The sequence below is a fragment of the Megachile rotundata genome, chromosome 15 (assembly GCF_050947335.1).
Source record: "Megachile rotundata isolate GNS110a chromosome 15, iyMegRotu1, whole genome shotgun sequence".
In the NCBI taxonomy this organism is placed as follows: Eukaryota; Metazoa; Arthropoda; class Insecta; order Hymenoptera; family Megachilidae; genus Megachile; species Megachile rotundata.
This window is the reverse complement of record NC_134997.1, coordinates 4,590,476-4,607,159: the sequence shown is the minus strand read 5'-3', so window position 1 is coordinate 4,607,159 and position 16,684 is coordinate 4,590,476. Positions and strand designations below refer to the sequence as shown.

At 34.4% G+C, this 16,684-nt stretch overlaps 1 protein-coding gene across 6 annotated transcripts in view; it reads right to left on the bottom strand.

The window, feature by feature from the left end:
* The window catches only part of scalloped (TEA domain transcription factor 1 homolog scalloped), a 261,075-nt gene that overhangs the window by 50,507 nt on the left and 193,884 nt on the right, over positions 1–16,684 (bottom strand). For all 6 annotated transcript variants that reach the window (XM_012292845.2, XM_076540117.1, XM_076540115.1 and 3 more), the window contains 2 exons: positions 12,667–12,791; positions 11,145–11,283 (listed from right to left, as the gene is read on the bottom strand). In XM_012292845.2, coding sequence (XP_012148235.1) covers positions 11,145–11,283; positions 12,667–12,791 — 264 coding nt within the window. The remainder of the gene's footprint in view (positions 1–11,144; positions 11,284–12,666; positions 12,792–16,684) is intronic.

Sequence of the window (16,684 nt, the reverse complement as noted above, 5' to 3'; positions counted from 1 at the left end):
AAACGATAGTTACAGGGTTCGTTGCAGAACATTGACCCGGGTAAAAGAAGTTACACGTCGGTGCTGGAGCTTGGAAACGTTCTTAGACCGCAGCTACAGACTTTTTCTCTTCTAGTAAACGTTCTGCCATGCTCCAGAGGACGTACATCCTTTTATTTTTACCAGTTTATTGGATGCTGAACCCTGCGACGAAGAAGAACCGTTTCTTTTCGAAACGCTTTGTCGAAAGGGCACTAAAAACCTTACTGAAAAATGATCCGACATCGGGTTGGGAAATCTACGTGGCGAATGTTTATACAAGTTTATAGATTGCTCGGAGATATCAGGATGTTGCATAATCGAACGGAAAATTTGAGAACGTGGAACGGCGATGGTTATAATCATGAAGAGGAATGTAGCTTATTGATAATTAATTTTTTTGACAGTTCAGATGATTTTATAATTAATTATAATAATTTTATAATTCTCTTATTTACAATTTTTAGGTTTGGAGGTTTCTAAATTGATTGATTTGAAAATTTTAAATTTTTATATTTCTAAGTTTCAAAATTTTCAAGATTATAAATTACTCATTGGTTTGATTTGAAATTTTATATTTTTAGATTTCAACACTTTCAGATATTTAGATTTGCAAATTTTTTAATTTATGAATTACTAAGTTACTTACAAGTAAACCTACCCAAGTGTCACTCTCCGATTTTTATGAAATTTGGATATGTTATAGTACATGGAAAATTAGGGGACACGTATTTTTTTTTATCTGCAGTAAAACATATTTAGGGTATGAAACAACCCTCCAAAGTGTGAGGGTAAAATGGAAAAATTGCGATATTTTCGAGATCAGTGTAGCCATTTTGATGATTTTTGGTATGAAAGTATCTTTCGATAGAGGACAAAAATTGGCCTAGGTATGTTGGAAAGGGAGTGAAAATTCGGAGGTGAAGGACTCTAAAGCGACCAATTTCTTGCTGCAAAAAAATCAGTTTTGATCTGATTGAAATAAAATCTATTAAAACTTCAAGAGGAAAGTTTATTAGGGTACACGTATTTTTTTTTTTTTTTTAGATAAATATTTGGGACGTAAATAACTCCTAAATTACCGCGCCTGCTTGGCACTACGCATGAAACACCTTGCAAAACTGTATCTCTTAACTGTTCGATTTTTTTAATATATCGATTTTTTACGTTATTGAGTGGAAATCTCAAATCAAAATTTAATATAACGGATTCATTATGGCGGACGAAAGCTCGAAAACCTACTTAAATAGACCGTATCTGTGACATGCGATTTTCAAAATATAATACAATTTCTGATATTCATTGTTAGGTCTGTAAGATGAATCAAGCGTGTATTATATTTTGAAAATCGCATGTCACAGATACAGTCTATTTAAGTAGGTTTTCGAGTTTTCGTCCGCTATAATGGATCCGTTATATTCAATTTTGATTTCAGATTTCCATTCAGCAACGTAAAAAACCGATATATTAAAAAAATCGAACAGTTAAGAGATACAGTCTTGTAAGGTGTTTCATGCGTAGTGCCAAGCGGGCGCGGTAATTTAGGAGTTATTTACGTCCCAAATATTTATCTAAAAAAAAAAAAAAAAAATACGTGTTCCCTAATTAACTTTCCTCTTGAAGTTTTAATAGATTTTATTTCAATCAGATCAAAACTGATTTTTTTGCAGCAAGAAATTGGTCGCTTTAGGGTACTTCACCCCCTAATTTTCACTCCCCTTCCAACATACCTAGGCCAATTTTTGTCTTCTATCGAAAGATACTTTCATACCAAAAATCTTCAAAATGGCTTCACTGATCTCGTAAATATCGCAATTTTTCCATTTTACCCTCACACTTTGGGGGGGTTGTTTCATACCCTAAATATGTTTTACCGCAGATAAAAAAAAATATGTGTCCCCTAATTTTCCATGTACTATAACATATCCAAATTTCATAAAAATCGGAGAGTGACACTTGGGTAGTTAGTAATTTAGTCATTTATATTCATATATTTACCATACTTACTTAGTTACTTAACTAAGTTTGCATATATTTGAATTTCTAAATTTATTATGTTCCTAAATATTTAAATTAAACAACATTCAAGATATAAAATTACTAAATTCCTAAAATACAAAATCACCAGTTTTACAGTTCTGATAGTTTGGAATTGTTATATTTTCCAATTCATAAATTTTTTAACTAGTAAACAGTTGAATGTTTAAATTATCAAGTTTCTAAATTTCCAAATATCCTAGATCTGAGAATTTGTAATTGTTATATTTATCAATTAAAAAATTGCTAATTTACCAAAATTGATTGAGTCTTAAATACGGATTTGGAAATTTGAAAGTTCAAGATTAAAAAGCTGTAATATTTATGTCTGTCAAATTCTTTCAATTCATAATTCAATTCCTAATTTTCTAATTTTCTAATTTTCTAATTTTCTAATTTTCTAATTTTCTAAAATTAAAATTTCAAAATTATAAAATTTACATCGTACCACTACGATCCCCAAACCAAAGTAGAGATCACCCAAAAGTCTCATCAAACGATCCTATAAATCGATAGATTCGAAAATGAAGAAACAGTGAAAACTGATCACGATTCAAGTGTTTTTTTTGCTCGGAACGTTTCTCTCACGGCATGAAAACGATTGCTCTTTTGTGGAGAAATCTCAGTGTGGGAGTCGTCGATCTTGATGGAAAAAGAAGAGCAAAGAAGAGTGGGCGAGAAAGGCTGAGGGGGGGGGCGAGAAGGTCGAAGGAGGTAAATTGCCCCGAGATATTTAATCCCGTGGAAAAGCCGAGGGATCCTTTATTGGCTTGGCGAGTGAACAACGGGCAAGATAAGTTTCCCATAGGATCGATGGCCAATCGCGTTAAGCGATTTTCGCGCCTCGTTATCCTTTGTTTCCATCCGCTCAACGGACGTCGACGTTCTGTCGTCCCCATAGATATCGCCAAATCGATCTTACAAAAGGAATCTGTGATTATATAAATGCTGTCACAAATATTAAATTTGAATAAACCGCTTTTCAATTAACTGAATATGTATTGTCTTCATTGTTTTGCTGGACATTTTTTTTTTGTGTTATTTTCAGTATGTTAATTCTTGCTCTTTTCTTTTACGAAAATAAACGGACGAATACTGACATATCGGGTAACTTCGTTTTTCTTCGGGGCTATTCGGATATCACGTGATACGTTTGACGAATCGTTGACATCCATGTCAGAAGTGTCTAAATACGATTGAAAAGAATAATAGAAATCATAATAAAGTGTCGATATAAGACAATTTTTCGGGTTTGAATTTTCATTTATATCATGTAGTGAAGATTGAAGATTGATTGAAGATTATGGAACACAGAAAAGCGAGCGAAGGAAATGACCGAATGACCGAACGTAAACAAAGAGCAACATATCAGGGAGATAATCTTAATGCAAGAATAAAACTTTTACTTGTAATTTTTCCTTATGAAACTTTTACCAACATATATTGACATTTTCTTAATTAAAATGATATCAAATATAACGTAATTTGAAACATATTTACTTGTAATTTTAAGCTATTCGATTATATCGACGTGATGTAGTAAAGACTTTGATGTAGTAAAATTTATGGTAAACGGACGAGTAATGACACGTCGGGTAATTTCGTTTTTCTTCGATGTTGTTCGGATAATCACGTGATACATGTGACAGTCGAAATCGAAGACTTCTATGTCTGAAATGTGCAAACGTGATCGAAATAATAGAGGATTGCAGTAAAGTGTCGAAGTAAGCAAATTTCAATTTTTTAATAATCGAGATTTTTGGATTTTCCGTATTTCAATTTTGTAATGTTTTAATTTTCTTGAGTTATAATTTCTCAAGTTTTAAGGTCTTATGCCTCAAATGTTATGATTTTTAAGCTTTTTATGGTTTTTAACCGACTTCGAAAAAGGAGGAGGTTACTCAATTCAATCAGTATTTTTTTTTCTTTTTTTTTTTCTTTTTTTTTCTATGTATGTTCGCCGATTACGCCTAGCTGGATGGACCGATCAGAACGAAACCTTTTGCATCTGGTAGGTTCTGACTCCCCATTGGTACCATTATAAAAAAATTTTTCATTTTTTAATTGCAAAGTATTGTTATTGCAAAACAACCGGTAACTTTTGAAATAAACTTTTCTCGATTTTAGTGCGCTTTTAATATCTTATCACGGACATGATTCTGCACAATTTTGTTCATATACAAATTTCGCGGAAAGCTTTAGTTTTCGAGATATTAGCGAAAAATTGTTGTTAACTTTTGAAATCAACTTCGAACGATTTTAATGTCCTTCGAATATGTTAGGTGCGTGGTTCTGGACAACTTTTTCCTCTTGCATAATTGACGGAAAGCTTTTGTTTTCAAGATATTAGCGAAAATTGTTGTTAACTTTTGAAACCAACTTCGAATGATTTTTATGTCCTTCTAATACGTTATTAGTGGCATGATTCTGAACGAGTTTTTCCTTATGCATAATTGACGGAAAACTTTAGTTTTTGTGATATTAGCGAAAAACTATTGTTATTAATATTAGTGGAACGCCCCGTGCTATACATGGGAAAGACAAGAAAGGGCAATTGCAATGCACTGTACCAAAACACTAACTAAGCTTTGCCGCTTTGACTTATGAAGCAAGATGAGTTCACGTTGACGTTGGTGTATTATTCCCACTGCTTAGTACAGTCTCCGTATCGTTCTGAAAATGCATCAATTTGATTTGTTAGAAACCTTATTGCGCAGGATCTGCTATTATTTTACGGATACTTTGACCCTTACGCAATCCTAAACCGTAAGAGATACACATGCGCAGTAAATTTTTGCAATGAAAGTTAACAAAGAACAAATGGATGAAGCACCCTCAATCATGATGTAATTAGTTTGTACTTGTCTCTGAAAGAGTGTCCCTTATTTTTTTTTCTATGCATGTTCGCCGGTTTTTTCCTAGGTGAGTGATCCGATCGGAACAAAGCCTTTCGCATCTTGTAGATTCTGACTCCCCATTGGTACCATTACCAAAAATTTTTTCATTTTTTAGTTGCAAAGGATTATTGTTGCAAAAAAAATTGAAAAACGAATATCCATGTTGTCTTTTACTTAATTATGTTCATGGCATTTACGCAGACAAAAAAAAGCCTGGAAGAACTGTCTCACAGTATCCTATACAATTCTCCCCATTCCACTAAAAAGCGTGAAATAAAATAATTTTAAGAAAAAAAATACGCCGACTTCGAAATGCACTAAAAAGTATAAAATAATTTCTATTTCCTAATGAAGTAATTTCTATTTCATTCAATCATACAATTACGTAACAGATATGAATGAAACCTATTTACTTGTTAGGTAGTATATTAAATACATTTCAACCTTTTCGGAGGCGGCGCATAATTAAAAATACCTCAGTAAACGTTGCTGCCAATAACCAGTTGATTGTGGTATGATGTATTGGAAATTAATAAATCCTGAGAAGGAATACGAACCATTATAGATATATCTGGTAATATACGTAAATGTAACGACTACATCTCCATTTCGTAACGTTTCTGATATAAATGAAATTGAATCGACTTCGTTCGCATGTGGAAGCCATGAATCTAAGAACTTATAAACGGAGCCCACGACGCGGGAATTACAAAATTTGCGGCAGATAAGCCCCATCTTTATAGAATATGCGGCGATCGAGTCTTTCCGTCGCATACTCTATGAATTTAGATAGACCATAGTTACATTCTATACGCACTAACACTTACTTCGCGGCGTGCTGTCGAGTTATATGTATAGAAAAAAAATAGCTAAACAAGCTTTGCCTATGTTCGGCTGTCCAAAGGTTGACATGTTCAAGAAAATCTTTTAATTTTGCGCCGCCTCCGAAAAGGTTGAAATGTATTTATATATTACCTAACGAGTAAATAGGTTTCATTCATATCTGTTACGTAATTGTATGATTGAATGAAATAGAAATTACTTCATTAAGAAATAGAAATTATTTTATACTTTTTAGTGCATTTCGAAATCAAGTTTTTAATTTCTCTAAGATCAAATTACCAAATTTCATATATTCATATTGTAAATGCTATAATTTCCGAAATTTCGAATTCTCATATTTTGTAATTACTTAATTTGATATTTGCAAATTTCTGTACGTTAAAAATTTTAATTTTCGAATATACAAATAGTTATATTCTTTTAATTACTCAACTTCAAATCTTTCAATTTTTCCGTATCTAAACTTAAAAATTTTCACATTTTTCAGTTGTCGATAAAATGAAGAAGTGTAGCTGAAAAAGAGATACTGGTATTGTCGATTGTCGTTCTTATTGTTTTCATTCGCGATCTCGTCGACAGCGAGGCAGATTCGAATTAAGCTTCGTTTTCATGGGTCAAGATTGAATTGCCACCCAGACAGGACAGCTTTTCCCGTGTGCTTTCGAAAATTAAGCGACATTGTGACCTAACGAATAGGGATTCAAGCCTACCTCCGACTGAAAAACGTGAAACGTCCAAGAATCATGAAAACTTCGAATTTTATAATTGTTCTTTTCACACGAACAGACGTAAATACAATCTTTACTCGTCTTTATATTGCGATTCATATTTCACTTCTTTTTTCTTTACTTAACAAACACTTCGTTAAACCCGCTTGTTTCTTTCTATTGTGAAGCACAGATGTAGGTAATGAAATTAGAAAAATTATGAAGTTATATTAATAAAATTATTGTTACAACAAAAATATTTTTTCAATTACAAGATTACACATTTTTATACTAATAGCGCAGATTACTACAGTTTCAAATTTTTAAGTACTGAAGTCTGCAAATTATCAAATTTTTAAATATTCAAATTCCAAAATTTTGAAATTTTTCATATTTTAAAATTTTTTATTTCCATATTTTGAAATTTCCGGATTTTGTAAATGTGCACATTTTTGAGCTTGTATATTCCCGCATTCTCACATTATGAAGTTTTCAAATTTCTCAAATTCTCTATATAAAATTTTTAATTTTAAATTTCCAAATTTTACAATATTAGAATTTTTGAGTTTCATAGTTACAGAATTTCCAAATTTCTAAAGTTCGTTTACAAATTTAAAAAATTCTTAAATTACAAATTCTTCAGTTATAAAGGTTCCACATTTTGGAAGTTACAAATCATAAATTTGTAAATCTTTAAATCCACATATTCAAATTTTCAAGTCCTCAAATTCAGAAAATTAAACGTTTTCAAATATTCAAAATTTTAAACTTCAAAATTTCCAAATTCAAAATGTTCATATTTTTAAATATTCAAATTTGCAAACAATAAATTTTCAATTTTGTAAATTTACAAATCTTCATGCATCCAAATTCCAGAATATTCAAATTTTTAAATATTGAAAATTCTAAATTTTAAACTCTTCAAACATTCAAATTCTACAATGCTTATATTTCCAAATCTCCATATTCCCAAATTACAAATTTTAAAATATTAAAAATCTTCTATTTCCATATCCTCAAACATCCAAATTACAAAATATTTAAGTATCTTAATCTCCAATTCACATATTATAAATTTTCCATTCCCAAACTTCAGAACCTCTAAATGCTCAAAATACTTAATTACTGAAATCCCAAAGTTCCCCACTTCCCAAAACCAAACTATATTAACACCATCGATGGAGCAAAAGAACTTCTCCCACGGTGTAGTAGCACCCCATACAAAAATCCTCGCTCTCGCGTCTTCAACCTCGTCGACACCCTCGAAAAAGGGGTTAACGAGTTGGGGAGGCGATAAAAAAAAGCGGAAATAGTAGGAAAACGGCAGAAGTATATTGGAAGAAAGATACTGGTAAATGGGGTATCTTTCGAGGCGTGGCATTATTGCCGGAGCGTAGAGAACTCATGGTGGTTAATGGTGGTGACTACGGTGGTACCGGTGGTCGTGGCCAGGCAATATCTGCTCGGTCACGTAGACTGACCTCAGCATCGAGCAATAACGACGACCGTCCGGACATTTCTACCATCGGGGTACACGAAGGGACCTTTTTCCCTTCACAAGGATATTATTTGAGAACGAAAAAGCTCCTTCGGAGAGAACACAAACCGCTTTTCAACCGTGTCCCATACTGAATAAGAAGCACTGCATTCTTTCCTTACCGCTCTTCATTGTATTTACAGTAGACTCCCGTTATATTGCCACCGACGCACAGTGGGTGGAAGCGATCGAAATTCTGTGGAAAATTCAAAATGTATCAAATTGAATGCAGCTTACTTTAAAATGCGCTCTTTACTGGTTCTGTATTTTTTCTGTAATTTAAGGTGTTATAGTTTAGATTTTGTGGTTTTGTAGGTTATGTTTAATGATTTTAAGATTTTATATTTAAGATTTTGGCATAAGATTTTAGAAGTTTAGGATTTTAAATTTGAAAGTTGTAGTTAAGTTTTTTACAGTGTTACTAACAAATTTTTCAGAGTTTTGTTATTTTTCGTTTGATGTAGTACGATTTCAGATTTAAAGGCTTTTAGAGTAGATAACGCAAAAACCGCAACGACACTTCAAAGGACATAATTATACATATTTTACAGCAAGTTTTATTCGATTTGTTTCATTTTTTAAATGTCTGAAAAATTCCGATCGTTTTCGTCCACTGAGCAATGTTATAGCGAAACATTTTTAAGTCAAATTTCAGACATCAATTTCTTTTGAACTTCTTTCGCATAATCTGATATTACTCAATAAATATAATGATTTTGAATGTTGGAATCTACAGGTTCAAAAATTATATGTTGTTAAAGTTTGGTAGTTCTGGAGTGCTGTATTGCTTACTTTAACACTAAACTTACTCGTAAAAATGGCGGATTTTAGATTTACTTTCAATTAAGAAAATTATTAAGAAGCATTTGTCAAAATGTATGTTAGTCTTCATCAAGAAATAGAATTTACGCATTTTATATTATTTATTTAGTTTTATAATTTAGTTTAAATTGAAATATAAGTGGGCATTAAACGTCTGTATATCTAGAGTTAAGTTGATTATAAGGTTAGGTTATATTATATTACGTTTTAATAAATTAAATTAAATTTACAGAGTGATTATTACCATGGACTATGTTATTAAAACGTTGACTGCTATACTGAGACAGAAGAAAATTGTGTTCGATAATATTTTAATTTTTAACAAATATTACCAAATATGTTCACGATATTTTGTTATATTCATTATACATAGTTCCAAGTGGTTAATACTAATATTTCTAATTATGATAGGTAAGGTAATAAATTCTTATTAATAAAGATGATTTATGTGGGAATTTAATCGTCACCCCTATATGAATGATGTGGTAGCCAAAGTGTTAATTTAGGTTTCATGATTCAAATCTACGGGTGACTCATAAAAGGTACTCATAACTGGCTATTATACGAGGTGCGACACAAAAATAACGAGACTAGATCTGTAGCTTGAAAAAACAATGGAATTGGCAGCAATTGTTTTTGTGGCATCATTCCACATGCCTCCTCTATCCATGTTGCCAATTTCGATTGAATCGGTCATACCATTTGGAAGTATTGCGTTATTTAGTGAACACGTGCAACTGCATTTTGCCGGAAAAATGTCTAACATAAAAATCGAACAGCGAATAAACATCAAGTTTCTTGTGAAATTTGTTGAAATCTTTTGTAACATGTGATGAGACATGTATTTTTACCTATGACTCAAAAAGTAAGCGCCAGTCAATGGAGTGGAAGTCTCCAGGATCCCCAAAACCCAAAAAAGCACTCATGTCAAAATAAAAATTCGACATTAATGGAATTGTAATGATTGAGTGGTTTCCCAGTGGTCAGACTGTTAACTAACACTATTACATTGAAATACTAAAAAGACTTCGTGAAAAAATTAGGAAAAAAAGGCCACAGTTGTGAAGCGATGGATGGCTGTTGCACAAGGACAATGCATCCGCTCACACGGCACTGTCTGCCAAGCAGTTTCTGACTAGTAAAAATATTACTGTGATGGGGCATCCTCCTTATTCACCTGATTTGGCTCCATGCGACTTTGTTTTATTTCCTAAAATTAAATTTTGCTTAATGGGAACCCATTTCACCTCACTTGAAGAGGTTCAGGCAGAAACGGAGAATCTCTCAAAAGGATTTCCAAAAACCTCGTTCCAGAACTGTTACCAGCAATGGCAGCACCGAATGCAAAAGTGTGTGAATGCTGAAGGGGACTACTTTGAAGGTGATAATGTAACGGAGAACTGATTCTGAAGGTACAATGATTTATTGGACTAGTCTCGTTACTTTTGTGTCACACTTCGTAGTGTCCGGATAAAAGTGGCAGCATAACGATAGGCTAACATTAAAATATCTAAATATTGTACAAAATGAACACATCTGTTATTAACAAAATGCCCACTGAATTGTTAACTATTAGGTTCGCAGACTAGCTTCACGCGAATTCGAATGAATTACCTACTGTAAACATTTAGGCAAAACAAAAATGTGACGTGGGAATTTTAAAGTCGTCTAAACAATGAAACGTGTCTAAAACTATAGAAAATGATATCTAACACGATTATTCTCAATTTCACGACAACTAACGTCAATGGTAATTAAGTACTGTCGTCGATGATGAGTTACAGAGCTTTCGTTGTGGTTTCCGTCGATTCTGTGTGATAAGAATCATCGAAAACGATACCAAATCACGGTTTTGATCGATTCGACACGATCGATGTCGATGACAGGTTCTCGTTGTCAGATTGCCGCCAAAATCTATATAGTGAATTTAAAGTGTTTCACGAGTGTACCTTCAAAATTTCAAGTAGTAAGATCCAAAATTGCGGCTTGCAGCGCGGTATAGACAAACAAATGTAGATCGAGTGGTCCCGGGAGTCTCACTATGTTGAGCAATTACCGAGACTCATTTATGCATTAGTATATTTACTTTATATTTTCCATACAAATGTGAACCTAATAACGAAGTACATAGTGTGTCATTTATACCATAAAATATTTACTGATCAAATAGAGTGATGAGTTATTTGAAGATCAATTTTCGAATAATTTCTATTTCCAGTTCCTTTATCTCTGCTTTGACTAAAAACACAGAAAGAAGATTTGTCAGGAAATTACTCGACTCACCGTACATCTTCCCCTCGTCGGACAGGATGATTTTGCGTCGACCACATGGTGGGTATATAGTGAGAGCTTCCTGGAAGCTCTGCTCGATATCCGGTGACCATACACCCTCCGCGTCTGCTGCCGATAAGTCTTTTTCGTCCTGGAAAATATGAAGACGTACAGCGAGATCTTTTCAAGCTCTTACGACGATATAAAAATTCCTGTTAACAAACTTGAATCTTTACCGAATAACATTTTATTTATCAACTCCTTCATGCGCTATGTTTCATATACTAACAAATTTTATATTATAGTACTTGAATGAAATATTTTTTTTTTAATTATTAATACCGAGAAAATAATGATAACAAAGTATTTTGTGTTTAGCAAAATTTGATGAAGGAAAAATATATAATATTAAATTTATAATTTATTATATAATTTGTAATGTAAATTTGTAACATAAATTTGTAGAAGATTATAAATATAATGCTTTAAATTATAAATCTGTACCTTAAATTATAAGATGGGTTCATAAATTTTTACTCCTTTCTATATAATGTTTTAAATATGACAACTAAATTTTTACTTAATAATTGACAATGTAAATTTATGGTATACTTGACGGCACAAAGTTATATTTTTAATTATGGGTTTATATTAGTCTGAAATTAAAATTAAAAACTAAAAAATATATTTCTGAGTTATTACTAGTAATAATAAGAAAACAATAAAAAAGTACAACACTTTCTCTTCTAAAATTTCTAATCATTTTAAAACTCACTTTTTTCAATTATGTCATACTTCAAAATTTATTTTTTCATATAATCTCATAAATGAATATAAAATAAATAAAAACCAAATAAAAAAACGAATAAAAAAATAATTTAAAAAAAACCTTGGCCATATTAGAAATTAAGCACATTATACCAACGATATAAAAATTTATTTTAAATTAATTAAAACAAATTACATATACTGTCACAAAATAAAACAACTAAAAAAAAACTGTTGAATATTAACCCCTACATGGTGTCAATTTACGAAGAAATATCGAATGTATTTTTTAAAAGTTGCATTAAAATCGATGACCCCAAATTGCAACCCTCTACAACGCGCAAGTCCAGTAGCAGTCACTTTTTCATATTTGCACTCATTTTTCACAAGCTTTCATTACATCTCGTATAAATGCTAACATCCGATGTCCCTCGAGTACCATACAGAGCTATAAAGAATGCACGTGGATCTGATTGGGCGAAGCCACTACAGCGACCACGAGGGTACACAGTTAGTGGTATAGGGTTATTGGTCGAACAGGTCATAACTATCATACTAACCGTTCGTATGAGGGGAGGGCGTCGAATGTGGGAATAGGAGGAGCCACATGTAATCTCCCTAGCTTTGCACAGTACTATGCACGTCTGGTAAACTGGCAGTCGGAAGCAATGTTTATTGATTCCGCCAACTTGAAAGTGTTTTCGCTATGAAATCCTGAGGTGTCGCAAAAAGGGGTAATTTACATTAAAAAAGGAAATGAACTTACATCGCTAATTTCGCCAACGTCGAGGTTTTTGGTATCCGAGCCGGAGCCGTTCGCGTCGGGCGGCGGCCCGGAACTCGCTGGAGTCCACGGCGCGGAAATGGTGTCGGCTGCAGCCACCGCACTGCCTGCAACAATCAAAGAGATCCTCGGTTAGCATAAATCACCTGTCCTCCGTATATGATCGCTCAGAAAGGAAGAACGTAACAATCAATGAAGACGTTTCAGCCTCGTGTCGAAGAATTCGAGAAACAGCGGAAGCGAGGATTTACAACGGCGCGGCTGCATTTCTCCGACTCGGAACTGGTCCACGCGATGGAATCCGCGGCGGGCTCGTTTTCGAGCCTGGAATATCGTTGCCGCCGCCAGACAGGCGTTATAGGGGCGCGCGAAAATTCATAGCGGTAGAAGATGACGCGGGGAGGTGGGGCTGTAGGGGGTTGGTGATGAGTGACGAGGAAGAGGAGGTGGAAAAATCAGCGGATGAAAAATCGTGGACTAAAACCGCGTCACGGGCAACGCTCGTTGGCGCGGCCAACTCCGAGAATCTCTGTACACACGTAGGAGCAACAAGTGTTCGGCTGATATCGCGTATCAGTGCCGTAGCTAGCGGTGGGGGTCGCTCGTAGGCGGTACACTCCGCCTACCGGGGGTGGAGTGTGTACGTTTAAGCCCCCGGATGAACCCCCTAGCCCCGCGGCTTCCGACCGCAATACCGGATACCGCCGAATGCAGGAGAAACTCTGCATCCTGTCGCGTTCCACGCGATCCTCTAATCTCCGAAAACACTGGCTATCCAACGGATGCTGGATTGATCGACCAACGACACGCTTGTTAATACGGATACGTGTCAATTAGCCACTTGGAACGTTCGAACCCTTATCGTGCACGCGTCCCACGAGATGACCCGTAGGGATTTATAAAGGCAACCCTATCGACCTGATAACTTTTTCCTCGGATTTTGGGAACGTGGAAGATTTTGGAATTCTGAGATACGTAAATTTGGGAATATGAGGATTTTGAAATTTTCGAACACGGGCATTTGGAGTATTTGGGAGTTTGAACGATTGGGTATCTGGTGATAGGGAGAGCAATTTGGGGATTTAAGTATTGAATGTCGGAATTTAAGGATTATGGGACTTTGGAGATATGGGCGTTTGGGGATTTCTCGATATGGAAATTTGGGAATTTGGAGGATTTGCTGAGTCAGAGATGTGGGGATTTAAGTATTTGTGCATTTCGGTAAATAAAGACTAGAGTTTTTGAAATAGGAACATCTGACTTTTCACTATGGAAATCTGGAAATTTGACAATTTTGAGCATTCAGGCGATTTGAGAGAATTGGGAGTTCGAGAAATTGGAAAATTTAGGAATTTAGGATTTTGGAGTTTGGGAATTTTGGAATTTAGGAATACTTTAGGAACTTTGGGATTTGAAGGATGTGGGAATCTGGAGGTTTGATAATTAGGGGAGTAAGGAATTTAGGGATTTAGGGTTTTGAGAATCCAAGGATTTAGGATATTTGGGAATTCGAGAATCTGGAGATTGGAGGATTATGGAATAATATATGAATTTGAGAATTTGGGAATTTTGTAATATAGGAATTTGGAGATTTTGGGGAATTAGGCATATGAAAATTTTATCAGTTAAAAATTTGAAAATTTGGGTTATAAACAGATAATCTAAGGTAATATAATCCCACCTACTTTGATCTAACCAAGTGTAATCTAGTCAAACTCAACCTAACCTAATATAATAAATATAATGAACGTAACTAACCTAACTGACTTAGCTAACCTAACTAACATAACCTAACTGACACAATCCAACTAACATAACTCAACTAACTTAGCTTAACTAACTTTACATGACTAGCCTAACACAATAAACATAACTAACCTATCTAATCTAACTAACCCAACCTAATCTAAGTATCTTAATCTAACTTACCTAATTTACCTAATTCAACTAATCTAAATTTATCTAACTAATCGAATCTAGCATAACATTCAAATTTGGCGCCAAAATTCAAAGTCTACATTTCAACACCTATTAAGTTTTATTCTAAGTGACCTAATAACGAAAAGATACATGCGCTAAAACTTTTCAAATGATCAGATATAACAGACAAAAGGGTTAACGCGGAAATGGCTGTTCAGTGGTGGACCGCTCACTGAATATTCGTGCTGTCAGTAGTAGGGGTTGTGCGCGGACACAATATGCAGACTGCTGAAAATGAGCGTAGCTTTAATAGAGACGCGAGTCCAGTCAGCAACAGAGACAGAGAAAGATGAAAGTACGCACACGAATGCAATATATCTCTGTCGATGCGTGTATAATCACTGGATTCATATACAGTCGCCGACAAAAATTCCTCAGTCTATATCTTACGGCTGTTGCGTCGCTTATCATAGGGGAAAGATGAGGTAATTAACCACAGTTTTTCCTTTTCTAGAGTGACTTCAATTTTACACATTACAATTTCTATATGGTGTACTGTTTATACTAGTTAATCGAGGCGATCGAGGTGAAACACGCTATGGATATTTACTACCCCGAACGCGAATGGACATTAACGTAACTGCTACATTCATCAAGTGGTTTTTGAAGTATCACACGAAGTATCATATACAAACATATATAAACCTTATAGGTATATAAAAGATGTCTAACTTGTAAGAGTAATGGGGGTATAAATCGCTTTTGCAACAATAGTACTTGTATCTGTAGCATTCATGCAGTATTACAAAATTTAAATAAATTATTTTCAGAACGTGGCATACTTTTTGAAATATTTTTAAATTTTAACTTTATATATATGCAGTTATTCAGTTACGTATTTATATTTTTAAAATGTGATAACTATGGTAGTAGAGCAGAGATAAAATTTATAAATTTCAACAAAACTTTTATAAATTTCATAACGATTTTTTTATCAATTTTTATACAAAAATTTTACAAAAAACTTTTAACTTGTAAAATTTTATTTATATTTATATTATATTATTTTACACAAATTGCAGAGATGAAAATGTAGTAGTATGTTACAAGTGTGTTACACGTATGATACTGCATGCATACTGTACTTTTAAATTTAAAGTTCATATGTAATAGTATATGTATTATATAATATAAATACAACGTAGATACCTACTTTTTATCCCTGCTTCTCTAGATCTCTTTTTCCCTATCTTCCATTTCTCCTGTTCAATATTTCCCTGGATTTCTATGTTCCTATTTTACTAGACACTATTTCTTCATTTTATTATTTCACCATTCCATCAGATTTTTATTTTCGAAGATTTCTATTTCCCTAGACCTATTTCCATTCTAGACCTAGATCTTTGATCAGTTTATTATCCTAGATCTCTACTTCCTTAAATTTCTGTTTCCCTAAATTGCCTCATTCCAGTTTCCTATCTCTTTAAATTCCACTTTCCCGAATTCTGTATTTTCCAATATCTTTCATTTCCCAGTTTGCAACATTCCAGCTTTCTAGTTCTCCTTTCTCCAGTTATATTTCTCTTTCTCTATTTTGCAAGGTCCACCCTCTTCACTTCCCTATTTTCCTAGATTCTACGATCTCTCCCTAGCTTTCTCCGGCCTCTGTATCCCCAGATCCCCGTTTCCCCATAGATCCGCACAGAAATTGTCTGGTAACAACTCACTTTTGGCCGCGACTGTATGACAGGGCCGATGTGTACGTCCTTATGTAAACGCGTGCGTGCACATAGGTAACGCGCGCGATCGCGTGTGCACGGCGAGCGTAATGCCAGCGCGGCAGAAAGCATAGATCATGGCGGATGACGCATGGTTGCATTCGGTGTGTACCCGCTGCTGCTCGACGGGGGTTGCCCAGTAGAGGGATGGAAATGCGCGGATGAAGGATAGGGAATGGCCGGGTCAGCCGTGATACGGCGCAGGAACTCGAGCAGAGGGAGGAAGAGGGTGGAAAGCATTTTGGAATGTCGTGGCTACTCCCGGTCACCGGCGACCCCGGGACTTGGTACTCGGGACTCGG